This window comes from Accipiter gentilis, chromosome 31 (assembly GCF_929443795.1).
Source record: "Accipiter gentilis chromosome 31, bAccGen1.1, whole genome shotgun sequence".
Lineage (NCBI taxonomy): Eukaryota > Metazoa > Chordata > Aves > Accipitriformes > Accipitridae > Astur > Astur gentilis.
This window is the reverse complement of record NC_064910.1, coordinates 12882241-12898955: the sequence shown is the minus strand read 5'-3', so window position 1 is coordinate 12898955 and position 16715 is coordinate 12882241. Positions and strand designations below refer to the sequence as shown.

General features: G+C 40.2%; 1 protein-coding gene across 1 annotated transcript; it reads left to right on the top strand.

The window, feature by feature from the left end:
* The first annotated feature begins 712 nt into the window (after nucleotides 1-712).
* LOC126053016 (arylsulfatase D-like) lies at nucleotides 713-15915 on the top strand. Its single transcript, XM_049834499.1, has 12 exons — nucleotides 713-1234; nucleotides 2549-2888; nucleotides 3174-3223; nucleotides 3777-3926; nucleotides 4878-4999; nucleotides 6439-6561; nucleotides 9704-10127; nucleotides 10867-11003; nucleotides 11995-12129; nucleotides 12775-12937; nucleotides 13231-13352; nucleotides 13970-15915. Exons 3-12 carry the CDS (start codon nucleotides 3198-3200, stop codon nucleotides 14338-14340), a joined length of 1773 nt encoding a protein of 590 aa, XP_049690456.1. The 5' UTR covers nucleotides 713-1234; nucleotides 2549-2888; nucleotides 3174-3197; the 3' UTR covers nucleotides 14341-15915.
* Nucleotides 15916-16715: the final 800 nt, after the last annotated feature.

The window sequence follows — 16715 nt, the reverse complement described above, 5'->3', positions numbered from 1 at the left end:
GCACCTCAGAAGGTGCTTTCTTTTTAGAAAATATACAGCAGCAGAGGGCATCAGACAACAAGAAACGCTATATACATTAATGAATCCTGAAGTGCTAAAGGCACAGTGAAGGGGAATGGGAACTGGAAAGGTATGGATTGAGAGGCCGTAACATAGGTTGGGATAAGGAAGCGGGCAGTGGGAGAAGGAAAACTAGACATGTCACTTCTCGAGTGTGTGTTGGCTGTAACCACTCCAGCATGGAAATGTTGGGGTCGGGGAGAGCAGGGGAGGGATCACCTATGGTGCTGTAACTTGCCTCAGAGATGCTCCACTAGCAAACTAACCTGAGCACTGCAATTCCTGATGAACCACCAACTCCTAACAACGTCTCCCTTCTCTTTTAAGATATGAGAATAGGAAACTCTCTGTCAGTAAAGCAAGATTGCTGTTTGAGTGTATATCTCACGCTTTCCAAAAACACTCAGTACAACAGGACTCAAAAAAGAAAAATCAAGAAGACAAGCATTAGCCAGCATGTAACCTTAATTCGTCCCTTTGAGTGATGACTAGAAAACAGGCAGCACCCAGAAGTGAAGCCAAATGACTCATTTTCCGAAAAAGCAAATACAGGCCTGTTGGCGGCATTTCCTCCCCACACCCTAAACGCGTTTCTGACAGCGTGTGCAGAGATGACCTTGGCATGGCTGCACGCACTCGGGGCTGCCATGAAGTGAAGATATTTGCTCAGTTTCTCTTTCTACAGACAAAAAAAATTGCTGCTTTGTAAGTACAGTGATTTTCTGTTTTCCTTGGTGGAAACGAGGAGACAGAACCTGTTATTTATAGTGCCTTTCATGGGAGTGTCTCAGACTTGAAGGAGGTCCTTCCCTTCCCTTGAGAAACCGGTAGCTGGACAGAAAGTACTTCAGCTACATCTGTGGTGCTCCCCAGCCCTCACGCGTTGTATGAATGTCACCGTTGTGCCCACAGCAGTGAGCTGCGCAGCTTAAGGGGCTCCAGGAGAAGTTAGACCATCCAGCCGCTTGCAAGCCCTGGTATAACACAGCTTTCCTGTGGCGAAGTGCGCATGAGCCGCGAGGGCAGATTTAAGGACGGCCTTCAGAAACAGATGTCAGACGCTGTGCTGTAGCAGCAGTCATTGTGCTGAAAAATCTGGAATGCTTTTAAGTCAACTGAAAATAAGCTCACGTTCCAGTCTATCAGCTGCCTGCTTTGAGCATAACTTGACCAGGTACCGTATTCCTCCCTTACTATGTTGGGAAACGCACAGGAAAATTTTAATGGGCATTTGGAATTTTTTTTTTTTTTTTGCTTCTGTAGATAAAAATATCTTGAGAAAGTCTCTAAAAGGAATTCCCCTTTACAACGTTATTCTCATACAAGCCTGTGTATAAAGTGAGAGCTGCTGGCAACTTGTTATCACGAGTCTGGCTTTTATTTTATCTATATCAAGTCTACAAAATAGGAATTTTTAAAAGACATTTTCACACGCTGAACAGTACCAAATTGAATGGAATTACCTGTAAGACCTTTCACTGAGTCACTTTCACTGAGACACTGATGCCACAAACGGGTACTGTTCTTGTGAAAAGTGTATCTGAGTGCATCTAAAAATATGAATATTTTCTCTTATGCAAACTGGCTTGAATTGGGATTTCAGTATCTTGTAAGTGTTTTGATAGAAAAGTAAAGGCAGATCAAAACAGTCCTATCAGTAAAGGAAAGCAGTAAAATGTGAAAGATCTGCAACATATACCTGCCTGGATTATTAAAATGGATGAAGAAAGGGGAGGAACAGGGCAAGCTGCTTTCACGGACCCTCTTGCTCCCACCAGAGCCGCTGAAGTTTCTCTGGCTGGACTCCCATCACCTTTCACTAAGGAAATGGCTTGGCAGGGATAATATCTGTCAGCGTGGTAACTGTTTTCTGTATATTCCCATTCCCTGCTATTTTACAGGCAGCTTCTGAGGAAGCTCAGCCCTCAGCTCCAGGCTGTGCTTTGAATCTGTGTATCTCTACTGTGAAGAACAGGCAGTTAGTGACAATCAATTACACAATTAAATCTGAATAGTTCCAACTCCCTTTTATTTCAGCTGATTTGGAGGCACATAGTATGCGTACATAGAAGATGGCTGAGGCGTCCTCTGGTATCTTTCCTATACCTACTTAGGATGCAGCAAAGGAACAAATCCAAATGCAGGAAATGCAGTCTGTAGATAGCGATGCTGCATCAGCATTGGTGCTTGTACAGAAGTGTTTAGTGCTGTTTGGATGCCAATTTTCTAAGCATAGAAATTTTAATTTTCACATTGAGGCTTGTAGTGTTGATGAATAAAATGTAAGAACTATGGATATTAACCAAGCTGCTAAATATTATCATTTCTGGAAAACAAAATGTGAAAGCAACATAATTTATAAAATAGGGATAGTTCAACCAGACATGGGATAAATTTGAACGGAGTCTATTTTAAAGCCTTTGAACCAAGGTCATTTGGCCCTTACTTCAAAGCCTTTAAACAGTTTCTCTGTTTGCCTCTTTCACAGGCAGTGGAAGAGAAAGTCCCAAAGGAACCTTTGCAGAGAGCTGTGCAGAGGGGGGAGAAAAGAGCATCACACCCCGAAATCTGACATATACAAAGAAGGAAGAGGCTCAGCTCAGAGTCAAACAACAAGAGGACATAAATTCAGTGTCTTCTAAAGAAAATGTCATTGTTGGAAGAGGATGACTAGCATTTCTACAACTAAAGATATCTCTTACAAGCATGAAAGGAAACTTGGCACATTATGTGAGGAAGCAGCAGGCTGCTACTGCCTCTGTGATTACAGAAAAATAAATTATATTGAGGACTGGATTTTAAAAATCTCTTCTCTTCCTTTCTGAACAGTAAGTTTTTTTCATACAGCTGAGTCGTGTAACAAAAGAGAATTTTTTTGCTATTTTAAGATAAACTTCTCTACACAAAAATTCCTCTAAGTAGTGAAGAAGTGCTAGCCATAAAAATAACATTAATGCCTGTACTCTTCTTCATTTAGGGTCTGATCTGAGGTGCACTGAAGTAAATGAAACATAATTTTGATAGGCTTTGATTAAGTTTTTTATCTATTTTTATTGCAATGACTAGTAGGAAGATGCAAACATGACAAGGCTCTCTCTCTCTTGGTTTTGCAGGATCTGAACATTCCAAATGCAGAAATGATTTGGCAGCCAACATCTCATTGGTGAGAAAAAAGTTCATGAATTATTGTTATTTCGTACTTAGATCTAAGTGAAAGAAGTTTAATAATGACGTAATACTGTATTATAAAAAAGCAGCATTGTTGATCTATAAAATATACTCACAATGTGATTTTGTTTGTTTGTTTGTTTTTCTTGTTCTTAACTTTTTCATAACACAAAGGTCCCAGTCGGGGCGAGAAGGATGTCGGAGGAAGCTGATCCCATTCTCAGTTTCCCAGACCAACTTCTAAAAAATATCCCAAGCCCCTAAAGCAAAATCACTTGTATGTCATCTGCCGCATGTAAATTCCCAAGTGAGACTGCTCATAGGAAGTTTGGAAAGAAAGAGAAAATGAGATTTTAAAGTTGTGGTCCTGGCATTTTCCTTTTCCTAACATCTGTTTGGGTCAATGATCAAAATTTAACACACCCTCTATGTCTGGGCAGAGAGTGGTCTGGTCTGCAGCCAAGCTCACGCGGGAGCATCTTCAGCCACGTGCGGTGGGAGTGGTGAATGGCCAGGTCATTGGCTTCTTTCCTTCTTCTGTGTTTCAGGACATCCCTGGTCACACCCCTGATTTTCAGTCTGCTTCTGCAGCCACCACTGACACAGCTCTCCATCATCACACAGCCAAACATTGTCCTGTTGATGGCTGATGATCTCGGCATAGGGGATGTAGGTTGCTACGGGAATGATACTATCAGGTAAGGAAACTGAGCTTAACAGTGAACAGAGCTGCTGTGTTATTTAATGTAAGACTGCAATCCTCTGCCCATCATCAGCTGTTTGAGCTGTCTTCAAGTTCATTTCATAGAGAAATGGGATTATCTCACAGTCTAGAGGGCATTCCCAGGGCCAGCTCTGCTAGCCAGAGCTGCTTTACTGTGGGAGTATTGCAACTCTTCTTGTGTATTCCTTAATTGCCCGACAATGAGAAACAGCTAAGCTCTTGCACATACCCGAAGATAGAAACGTTGTCCCATCTTTCAATATATCAGGCCTCATTACCTCATTTAACTCTATTTTGCCATTCTTTCCCCGTCTCACATCAAAATACAGTATAAACCAGTGCAACAAGCTATGTTACTAGGAAATGCTTCTCTTTTCAGACCCAAGGACATAGAATTTGCCTTCTTTTTGAAAATCACACCACAATATTCCTACCAAGCTGGCTGCCTACCAGCTTGTCACTTCTCTGAACAAAACTACATTTGGTACGATCACTCCTCTCATCCAGCAAAGTTCTCAGAATCTCACCATGATTGGCACCAGCCAGCAAGTTTCTGACAGGTACCTGATGGGGCTCTGCATGGCCCGGCCTCCACTTCAGCATAGCATCATCCCCGAGGCATGAGTTTTCTCCTCAAGAGCAGTGGGGTACATTTCTGCAAGGCCCTTCATAAGACTTGGGAAACAAGAAGGAATGATTGTCTTGAAATTTACCCAGACAGCGATTGTTAATGAAGAAAAAAAAAAAAAATCCCCCAACCCCCCCTCACTTGAGAAAATTAAAATAAAATAAAAAAATTAAATATTTCCCTGGCCATCTTCAAATAGAAGAAACTTCCCAAATTAAAGATAAGTCTATTATTCCTCATCCCCATTCCCTTGAACACTCTCTGAATAATATCTGACAGTTTTGGTTGCATTTTTAGGACCCCGAACATTGATCAGCTGGCAAAGGAAGGAGTAAAACTGACCCAACACATCGCTGCAGCTCCACTTTGCACCCCCAGCAGAGCAGCTTTCCTCACTGGCAGATACCCCATCCGATCAGGTTTGCCTTGCAAAACCAAGCAGCCTTTAAACATTGCTTTATTGCTGAAGGGAACAATGTCATACAACGGGCACAAAAGAAACGAGGGTGTGCAAATAGAAGGGGTGCCACGGACACGTCATCTCTCACTGAGGCACACAAAGACATAGCAGCTAGGCCTAGTACCTTTGAGGTGGCATCTATTTATGGGGTACAATGAAGTGAGCTGGGGAGAAGCAGAGCAGAGAAGCACCAGCTCTGCAGAGCAGCACGCTCCCCCCAGCTCACAACTTCAGTTGCCTTTCGGTGCTCTATTGCACAGGCTGCAGCCAGAATGGAGTTAGTACAAATTGTTATACTCAAAAAAAGTCATTACACAGAACATGAATAATAATAACACATTTCTAAAGCACTAGTTACATTAACTTCTGTCATAGGTGACTCCTCATCAGATACCAGAAACAGCTTAGCGCTGCAGGGAGCAGAGTAGATCTATGCAGATGTGTGTCCATTCCCTCCAGTCGAGGTGCAGAACGAGTCGCTTACAGGAAAGCTTTGTTACCTATGTGTCACGATTCATCCATCCTATGAAATAACAGTTTGACAGCTATATTATTTTTCCCAGTTCTGTTTTTGAAGAAAAAATACTATCCTGTCAAACTGCATCCCTGAGATGAAGAGGTATGAAAAACAAATAGCTCCACATGTTTCTAACAGCAACTCTCTAATGCTTGTTCTATTGCAAATGATCTTCAGTGCCTTCATTCCCGTGGCATTTTGAAGCTGACATGTTGCCCTACTTTTACCATGACAGCTCCCACTGAGATGGATAGCTTGAAAACACACATGAGCTTGTACAGACTCTCTCCCACTATAACAACAGGGCCGGAGACACTCAGCGCTCCCGTGACAGATTGTACTTCACATAACGTTGTATGATGGGGTTATGTCAGTATATAATGCTAAATTACAGGGTGTAAACCTGCAGGTGAAGAGAAGATTGCAGTGCTAGATAGCTGCTCTGTGGGTTTCAGAAGTCGGAGACCAGCCATGCCACTGTGCAGGGAAATCTTGAGTTCCCAGGCAGCCTAATGCGAGCTGGAGTTTGAGGCTGACAGAGGGCTGAGGTCTCCCTGCCCTCACCATCACACTAAGTACTCTTCATACCACCTGGATGTCACTGTGGTATATAAAAGCTCCTATACAACTGTACTGTTCCAAACGAAATAAAATAAAATGTCTCAATATGAGATAAAAAGAAGAATAGGTATTATATAATGGAGAGACTTCATTCTTTCTTAATCTTGTCCAGAGTCCTAGATTCATTTCCCCAAACAAACAGCACTAGGATAAACATTTAACACTATAATACCTATGAAACCAAGAAACAAGAAAGTATGTTTGATAAAAGTACTCTACCGGTTATACTTACTAAGATTGTTTATTACTGTATTTTTTAGGGATGGATGCTATAAACAATTACCGTGTTATTTTTTGGAATGGCGGCTCAGGAGGGCTTCCTCCAAATGAAACCACTTTTGCCAAAATACTGCAGCAGCAAGGCTACAGCACAGGACTGATAGGTACGGGGACACTCCTGAAGATGGCCTAGAACGTGTTTCACCTGCACGGCTCACTCAAACCATTTGTTTAAGTTAGCAACTGCTTATACCTCAGGTGTAATATTTTTATTTCCTGATTTAAGAATATCTTGTAAGAAGAAATCCTGACCAAAACCAATCTCTCTTAAAAGAACAGGCAACTGATAAAGAGAACAATACTGTTGACCTGCTTTCAAGCACAGCTGTGGTTGTTAAAATACATAATGGAAAATATGTTACTATTTCTTGAATACTATTCTACCAGGTATATGATAATTATTCTAATAGTATTTCATAAAATACAAAAACATGAGTGGTGTTTAAACATGGATGATGATGCTATACACAGCTCAGAGCAGATTCACAACAAAAGGGAACAGATGCTACTTAAAACAATACATCCAGTTCATAATATCACAGGATTTGGCCTTTCAAAAACAGAAACAAAGCAATTATTTTTTCTTTAATTATAGCCTGCCACTATAGTTCACCAAGATTTCAGTACAGCCCATAAAACATTGCCTCCTTCAGCATTAATATCAATTCCATTTTACTTTATATTTTATAGGACTTTTTTTTTTTTAATACAGTTGAAACGTTTGGTCATGATCCAGTTTCAAATAATTATTTATCTTAGATATGTCACGTAGTTCCACAGACTGATAAAACACAAATGTTCCTGCACTGATTTTTCAGCTATTTGCCCTACCTCACCTGAGCATCTAAATGCCAATATCCAAAATCTACGTTTGACACGTAAAAATACCGGCTGCACAAATAAACTGAATTTATGAAGAAAAGTGTCTGCAGGAATGGATTTGTATTTATGCAGCAGAATAAATCTAAACCATAAAGGACAATACTAAACAAAGCTCTCCAAGCATTTTAAGTTCTAGATTGCTGAACCTTCTTCTCCTGTTAGCTCTGTAGCAATATTATTTTAGTTATTTTAATCAGCTCATAAAAAAGCCCATACCTATTAGCCACGTGCTTCGGCTTGGTTTCAGTATGTACTCACTAACAAAACAATCAGATTTGTCTCCATTTTGCCAAAGGGAGGCTGTGCTGCATACCTCCTAGAAGCAGCTAGGAAAATGGGCTGGCATTTTCCCCTGTGGGCATCTCAGCTAAAATCACACTATAGACACCAAGAGCATCACTCAGTTTAACCGGACTGACAGAATCTGATTAATTACACTGTAGGGAATGATGGAAAGCACTGGTGATAAGTGACACAAAAAACCCCTGTAAGAACAACTTTACATTCAAGTCATGAAGCAAGAAATGTTGTACAATATCTACCCACATCACCACAGCTGATTGAGCACTAAATAGTCTCACCTGAATGGTTTGTGATTGTTTTGCTCTGAGCACAACCCGTTTAATTGCGAAGTTGAATCCTATTAATAACCTGCAGCTTGATGTGATAATGAGACTTTTCATTGGGAAGCCCTTTGCAGATTCTTTGTAGTCCAAAAACTAATGTTGTCTAACATATGCCCTCAAAGCTTAATTTATCTTAATTACACACTTAGTTTGTCTTCTGGAGATTTGAGTCTTTTGTAGCATGTCAGAAGCCTTTATCGACCTCAGCTGGAGATTTAGGTGTTGGAGTGTATCTGAAGTCCAAAGATACTTTTGCTGCACCTGTATTTATGACCAATGCATCAATGTATTGATTACAAACCCCTTTCATTCTATAGCTGGCTCTAAATATGCCAAGAGGTAAACTGAGTAGAGATTTTAGCTGAAAGCAATTCATCCACCTAGAACAGAACTTTCACTCTTTCTTTATATTTATGTCCAAAAAGCAGCATTTTTTTTTTTTTTTTCCTCTGAAGCAGTTTTTTCTGCTCCTATTGTAATACAGAGCAATTCTATTGAAACCTGCTCGGGGTTGGCTGCCAGTACATGTATTGGTAACATAGTGAACCACTTGTTTAGGGTAATACCCTTCTGTAAGTACACAGTTCCTTACTCCACAATAAGAATTAGTTGCAAATTAGTTTTCAAGTAAAATTCTAAAAGTTTATTTTGATCTATAGATCTAGTATCCAAGGGCTGCGTTACATCAGAGATCATAAAATGCAATTAAACTGCATCTCTCTGATGAGACGTAGATTTTGGTTGCTTGATTCAGATACTCACAAGCCTCAGTGTTTAAGCCAAATCAGCCAACTTTTTATGTCTCTGTGTAAGTGCCTAACCAGTCTGTTTGAATAGTCTGGAGGGGAAGCAAGTGCATAGTTTGATGTGCCATTCATCATAATAGAGGACATATGTTCGTAATGAAGAACAAATTGTATTGCAAAAGGTCAGGAGATCTTCCTTTTCATACTGAAGACTTCAGAATTTAAAAGAAGAAGGGTTTGACTTATTAAATTTGATGAAATACGAATAAATGGCAAAAATACTTATAAAACAAGCCTTTTATTCTCAGCCAGTACACAGAGATACTATTATCAGCAAAGTTATTTACATATGTACAGCTTCATGAGAAATCCTGAGCTCAAGTTCTTCTGGATCTGGTGGTTTGTCTACCAAACCCACTGTTGAGCTGCAAGTTACTTGTCTACACTATCCATAGTCTCCCTTATCTGTCTGGCACCAACGCATCGCTGAGCATTCCCATAGTCCTGACATCAAGCTGTTCAAAACTTTCCAGAAACAAGTCTGCATAGCACCTTGAAGATAAAGAGACAACAGGACAACAGAACAATGGTATTTTGCCCTGAGCTTACAAAAGGACTTTTTCCTCTTATTTCATTACTTGACAGGTCTTCAGGAAGGCCATACATTTTTGCTTGGTTCTGAAAATTTGAATTTTTCTTCATTTCTAGTTCCCTTTATAGTCCAGTTTTTTACATTTGATCAAAGCTACAGGACGTGAATATGTATACAGAGTACCAATAACTCTGTTGGAAATTTATCATTTGAGGAGGTTTGCTTTCATCAGTCATAAGATATATCCCATTATATTAGTACATACTTGGTATATATGTGTAGGATGAAGAAGTTATCACAAGTAGGAAAAAAACCAACCATTTTTTGAGAAATGTTTTGTATGAGGAAAAGTCCATTTTTAAATATTATCTCTTTACATTCTAATAATCTGTATTTTCAGGGAAGTGGCATCAAGGTGTTAACTGTGAATCCCGCAATGACCATTGTCATCACCCTTTAAACCATGGGTTTGACTATTTTTATGGGATGCCTTTTACACTAATAAGTGACTGCCAACCAAATGAAACACCAGAGATGGACAGAGCCTTTAGAAGGAAACTCTGGCTTTCCACTCAGATGATTGGCCTCGTTACGCTCACCGCTGCCCTGGGAAGACTGACCGGCTTGATTTCAGTCCGCTGGAAAATGCTGATCTGCCTTGCTGGGTTTAGTCTCCTGTTCTTCATATCCTGGTTCTCAAGTTACGGGTTTGTACGATACTGGAACTGCATTATGATGAGAAACCATGAAGTTACTGAGCAGCCAATGGTGACAGACAGGACTACATCCCTTATCTTGAGAGAGTCCATTTCATTTATTGAAAGGTAAAGTGTGTTTCCTTTGATCACAATTTTTCTGGTTCTTGCATGTCTTGCAACTTTTAAACAGCACTTTCCCATGTGAAGTTTTTATTATTTTTTATAGTATTATATAAGATTATAAGTACTATTATGTCTATTAATTATTAATAACATTAATAATGTGATCATATGATTAAACCAAAAATTAGCTGCTGCTTAAGGATGTCTGTTATTCCCAACTTCACTAAAGCTGATAATGTTTCCAAATTTCCATGCATTGAATTGAATATTTCTAGGCTATTTTGAGGAAATACATATTTCAATCGATGAGATCAACATTGTAGCTTTAAGGGAGAGCAGCTGATGGCAGAAATGTGTGTGGGGACTGGGGAAGGAGAAGTAGAGCTGTGAGGAGAGCCTTATCTATGGACTGACACATGGGCAACAGCTGGCAGGAGATGAACCTACTGCCTTCGTTTCAGTAGCACTGTGGGGGTTTGCAACAGCACAAAGTGGAGCTTCAATCTGGAACTCTTCAATGTGTGATTCAGGAAATAACGAGGGTCATTGTATAGACACCAAACATTATTTCGTCACACAGATCCTAATCACTGGGTTTTAATACCTTACAAAGTAAGATGTTTCTGAAGTGATTGTTGAAATATGTATATATGCAAATCATACCATTTTCCATTATGACTGACCTCTGTATGTATTGAGAACCTTCCTCCCTAACAACAAAGTGTTGATTTCTGTTTTTTAGAAATAAGCACAAGCCATTCCTCCTCTTTCTTTCTTTTTTGCATTCCCACACCCCTCTTCTCACCACAGAGAAGTTTCTTGGGAGGAGCCGTCATGGTTTATATGGAGACAATGTAGAGGAGATGGACTGGATGGTGGGTAAGTCACGATAGCAAATTACAGTGTCTCCAACTACCTAATACCTAGGTCTGAATATATAATAAAAATTCAGTTGTTATTGAAAGAATAAGAGTATTAAAAACAAGAAGAAAAAAGTCCTAAGCTTTTAGTGAACATCTGTCGATCTTGTATGAGCACTGTTGTCTTACAGTGTTGCCTCTTTATTTTCTGTAGTCTTGGACCAAAGGAGTCTCTGTTCACTCGGTGTTTTTTATCCAGTGTTTACTAGTTTTAACCATTCCTCTTGACTTCTGTCAAGGACCTCTCCTGCTCTTCTTACTAAATAAGTGAGAATTATTTTGTTTTCTGTGATTATTGAAGATCAGGTAATTTGAACCCCTTATGGTCATGTAGCCACATTTGCAAAAGGGATAAGAATCAGGTGCACATACAGAAAGAACTGGTTTTCAAACCTACCTGTCAAACACTTACACACCACAAATATAATTAAGTATCAGAAACAGCCGAAGAACAACTTTTAAATAGAAAAGAACTATGTTATTAATGCATGTTATATGCAGCCAGTAATTTAATGCAAATACTAACTGCGGTGTAGAAAATATAAGATAAGAGTACATGACATTTTTTTCCTCATTTCTCATGATGTCCATCACTGATCCAGAATCTAACTTTTTAGGGGCTTTGGATCATACTTTCATTCCATATTTTTACAGCACACAGCACTTCTGCACTTTAAAATACAGGCTTCTGGTCTGTGACTGTGGTTCTTGCGCTCCTTTGTTATAATACTACTAATAAAGCAGTTACAGCACATCACAAATCTGTGCTTTTACAGGCAGTGAAATCACAACTACAAATCTTGATGCTAAAAAACTCTTCTTTTAAACAATGAGCAGTACTACATAGATAAAAAATTACATGGATGAAATTTTACAAGTCAGAGGCTAAAATTTATGTAGCATAAGTGATATTTTTACTTTTTAATACAAAGATATTCCTGTGTTTACAGGCCAGGTTCTAGATGTTATTGACAAGGAAGGCTTGAAAAATACTACACTAGTTTACTTTGCCTCTGATCATGGTGGATGGCTGGAAAGACAAGAAGGCAAAAGGCAGCTGGGTGGTTGGAACGGAATATACAGAGGTAAGAGCTGGCAGGGAAGGTGACAACCCAGCAACAACTAGTAAAGTACTCAGGATACTGCTAAAGCTTAGGTAAGATTGTACACTCAAGCAGTAACAGTGATTTATCATTGGGAAGAAAATTTGTCTCATTCTAATCAGGCATTAAAAAAATTAGACAATTCTAGCATGTGCAGGTGTTCTTTATAAGCATGAATTCTTCAATTGGCATTTCCTCATGAGGCAACTGATCACAGGTAATTTTGATTAAGCATGTGTAACTTCTCATTAAATATTAGTTGCATCTTGCATCTGAACCCTTGCCTTACCTATAACAGGTATGTTACAGGTTTGTAAAAGAGAGAGGAGAACTAAGCTGGGAAAGCACTTTATGCCTGAAAATTTTATTGACGCTGAGTTCTGATGGGACAATGTGTTTGTTATACAACAGAAGGAAGTAAGTGTGTAAGGTCACTCAAGGGGTCTGATATAGTGAACACACTTTTACTGATGCTGAGGACAAGGAGCTTAGAAGTAAAAACAAAAGGGTAAGGAAGGCTCATAAAGATAGAATTATCTCATGATAACACAATAACATTTGTCTAAAATTTATCTTTATTTTAAATAAAACTTTTTTTTTTTTTTTTTTTTTTTTTTTTAATGAAAGGTGGAAAAGCTATGGGAGGCTGGGAAGGAGGAATCCGTGTCCCAGGGATATTTAGATGGCCAGGAGTGTTACCTGCAGGCATAGTTATTGATGAACCTACAAGCCTTATGGACATTTATCCTACAGTAGTTCATCTGGCTGGAGGGGCACTACCCCAGGACAGGTACAAACACAAGTGTCTTTATTGCTCCTTCTCTCCCAAAACAATGGAAAATCTAGTTTGGAAACACATTTGCAGAGTCTGACATTTTCTTTTTCACTCCTGCTCCTTTTCTAGACACATAAACGTTACCACAGCTCAGTCACCTCTTCTCTACTTTGAGATTCACCATTTACCTGCAATCTTCTACAAGCACCTTCCTCGTTCAGAGTTGCCAGCTCCAGCAAGAGATGTGCGGAAGGAACGCAGTCCTGTACAGCTTCCCCCACTCTGATGGTCTCTGTTTTTTCTGCTAGGGTAATTGATGGCCGGGATCTGATGCCTTTACTGCGAGGAACAGTTGAGCACTCGGAGCACGAGCTCCTGTTTCATTACTGTGGCATTCACTTACACGCCGTGCGGTGGCACCAGAAGGACAGTGAGTACAGAACTTCTCTGCCAAGAATTAGGCTCAATCTATGGGAGGGCATATTTGTCTGACACATTTTTTTCTGGGATTGCAGCTTTCCAAGTAGTTCCAAGTGTAAGGTGGTAAACAACTTACTAGCATTGCCTATATTGTATGGCACAAAGAGATTGTTCAGGGCTTCAAGGCACGTGGCATGCCAGGCAGGCTACTGGAGCTCAGGATGCGTCTCACCCACCTCTCTGTCTGAATGCAAGGCCTGGGGAGTCCATGCCCTCCTTGTCTCATGGAGAAGTCTTTGCCTCAGCCCTTTGTCTGTCCTGCTACCGTACCGTGGAAGCAAGCCATGGAAACCCCAGATTTGTTTTTCATGTCTTCATAAAAACTAAAGTGAGAGATAACTGATACTTGCTGAAAATTTTGGAGACATTTCAAAATGTTGGAAATCATTTTACATTATTGGTTTAATTCTGTGACACTTTTAATTTTAAATGAAATTACAATACTATATGAACTAGTAAGTGTAGAGCTGAAGTGCAACCAGAAATGAACTCTAGAAGAACATTCACTCTTCTAATGCCTTGTGGTAACCACCAGTGTCATTGCAAGCCTTCTTTCTTTCCTGCCAGGTGGAGCCATCTGGAAAGCTCATTACGTGACCCCTGTCTTCCGTCCTCTCGGAGCTGGGGCTTGTTATGATAGAGGATTTTGCCCATGTTTTGGGGAAGGCGTGACCCATCACGACCCTCCGTTGCTCTTTGATCTCTCGCGAGACCCTTCTGAAGCCAAACCTCTGTCGCCTGACACCGAGCCCCTCTTTGACACTGTAATAAGGAAGATGGGAAGAGCCATCGAAGAGCATCGCAGGACACTGACTCCAGTCCCGGAGCAGCTCTCCGTGTACAACGTGGTGTGGAAGCCGTGGCTGCAGCCGTGCTGTGGGACGTTCCCATTCTGTTGGTGTGATAAGGAAGGTGATAATAAACTTGCCGACCTCTAAAGGAAAGAACCAAAGTTGCTTCGTCCGAAGTGTTTTTAGATCAAGAGTGCTTTCTTTGAGGGTGTTGATTGATGGGTTGGTTGGTTGTTTTAATGGAGACTTTATCTGAGAATTGTTCCAGTGAATGGCACCATATTTGGTAAAGTTGGATTTAGGCTGGACACTGTCAGGGAGGGATCAAGACAGAAAGATCTGAAGAGCATGTTTTAACTTGCATCTGCTGACAACTGAATGAATATTTCAAAGGCAATGAAGCAGGCCAAGATTAGAGCTGTACAAGTAGTGATATAACTTATGTTTTGTTGTTTATGAATGTATATTTCGAAGCTTTGCTTTGTGGGTTTTTTTTCTGAATTTCTAAGTGATTCCTGGACTGAGGTCTCCCTTCATTTTGTTATCCTTACTGGCAATGCATAAGATGCCCCTATAATAAATTTTTGTAGACTACTGCTTCCAAAAGAATTCAACAATAATTTTGCCCACAGTTCCTCACCGAATCTCCTTTAAAAGTAGCTTCCTTCTTTCCTTGTAGCTAGTCCCTCCAACAGCAGTGATGATGGCAGCTGGTTAGCCTGTGGCTTCTGGATCAGGAGAAATTGCCTGGGTGAGGCATAAAGCTTGGAAACATGACAAGCTGGGTAAGAGCCGTCTGTGCTTTCTGAGAAGGATGGGAGTCCTCTGATTGGAGTCAGCCTCTTTTGATGGAGAACACAAAAGGGAAAGGATTTTTCCTTTCCAAAGCTCCCATTGCACCCAGCTGCCCAAGCAGCACTGGCAAGGGCGTAGCAGCATTGATGGTCACAGAAGTGCCAACTGATAACCAATTTAGTCATTTGGGCACAGGACTGCACAAGTTACCTTGTTGCCTGTATCTCAGCCGTAACTGGTTCCTGCTAACAAGTAGTAGGTTCGGAAAAGTCTCTTTGAAAGATGCCCAATATTAATTATAAAAACAAACAAACTCTAATTTACGGTTAAAAAAAGAAATGCAGAATTAAGGTATTTTTTGCTTCACAAGTTAAATTTTCATCTCAGCAAACAGCTAGATTTACTTAGATCTAGCTCCTTTGCTGCTGTAAATTCAGTTCTTTCCTTCTTCATGTTAAAATAGTTGTTCCTATTAAAGTAGCCTTGCAGGTAATTCTTTTATTTGTAGGGTACGGTATATATCTGTTCACATGGACATGTTTACACTGGTATATCTGAATATGTAGGCATCTGAGAACATAATTTGCCCATTCTATTTATTTCACATGTTTTTTACTATTTTTCCAACTATCATGCTAGGACCCATTTTTCTTGTTCATCTCCTTTGATAAACGTTTGATTTATTTTGGTTTCATTTCACTCCCTTGTTTCCCACAATTCAGGCACCAGGAAATCTGCAGGTAAGCAAAGTCCTACAGCTTAAAAGCAAAGTTCTATTGTATGCCATGACCTCATGCATTTCAGACTGTTATAATTCACCCTGATGCTCCATCAGTGCTATTGATGAGAAAGGCACTCAGTCTTACTTTGAAAACTTCAAGAGATGAAGTGAATCCATCACTTCACATATACTGGATTGTTGCTCAGTTTCCTCCATTGTTAAGAGTGTGTGCTTTATTTCTCATTTGAATGTATGCTATTTCATGGATTCTTTCTTGGCTAGATTTAAAGGTCTTTTCGTATTCAATGTGCAGTGTTTTCTTTACATGAAATTACTGTAATCAGACTGGCATTTTTCAATTTTCTCAGTCATTTTCCAAGATCTCGCTTCCATTCTCAAGCCAGTTTAATATCTGAGATTTTACATCCTCTCAATTTTTTCACACCTTTAAAAATATGTGGTTATAATACCTGTTCATATGATTGAACCAGTTTTTCTGGCACAGAAACACTTCATAGCACTGTAGGATATCCATTTGGAGATAGAGAGTAAAGGAAGACCTCTGAGCTAGAATTTGTCCTGGACACTGGTGTTTTCCCATGTAATCACAGTTATGAGGCCCTGCCGACATGCAAAGTGCCATGGGATCAGAAAATGTTCGGGGCTTGGTTAACATGGACATTACTCACGGCACGGTCATGGGCAATAGTAAAGGCTGCCTTGACAAAACCATATTGTCTTTTTATTTTGAGTAGTCAGCAGGTTAAGGTATCCTACTTTCTTGTGCATCTGAAGCAGAAGAACAATCTTCAATTAATTTAATTTCCTTTTTCTTTGGGAATTCTAACCTCACTGTGTTAAGTGCTGTTAGGAGCATGGTAGTCTCCTCCAGCCGCCCCAGCCCAGGACTCTCCTGCCCGGCTGCTGGAGCCCAGCCTGGTGCCCGGGGACCCAGGGTCTCTGCCCAGGCTGGGGGACATGGCTGCCACTTTCCCCCTTGCAGATT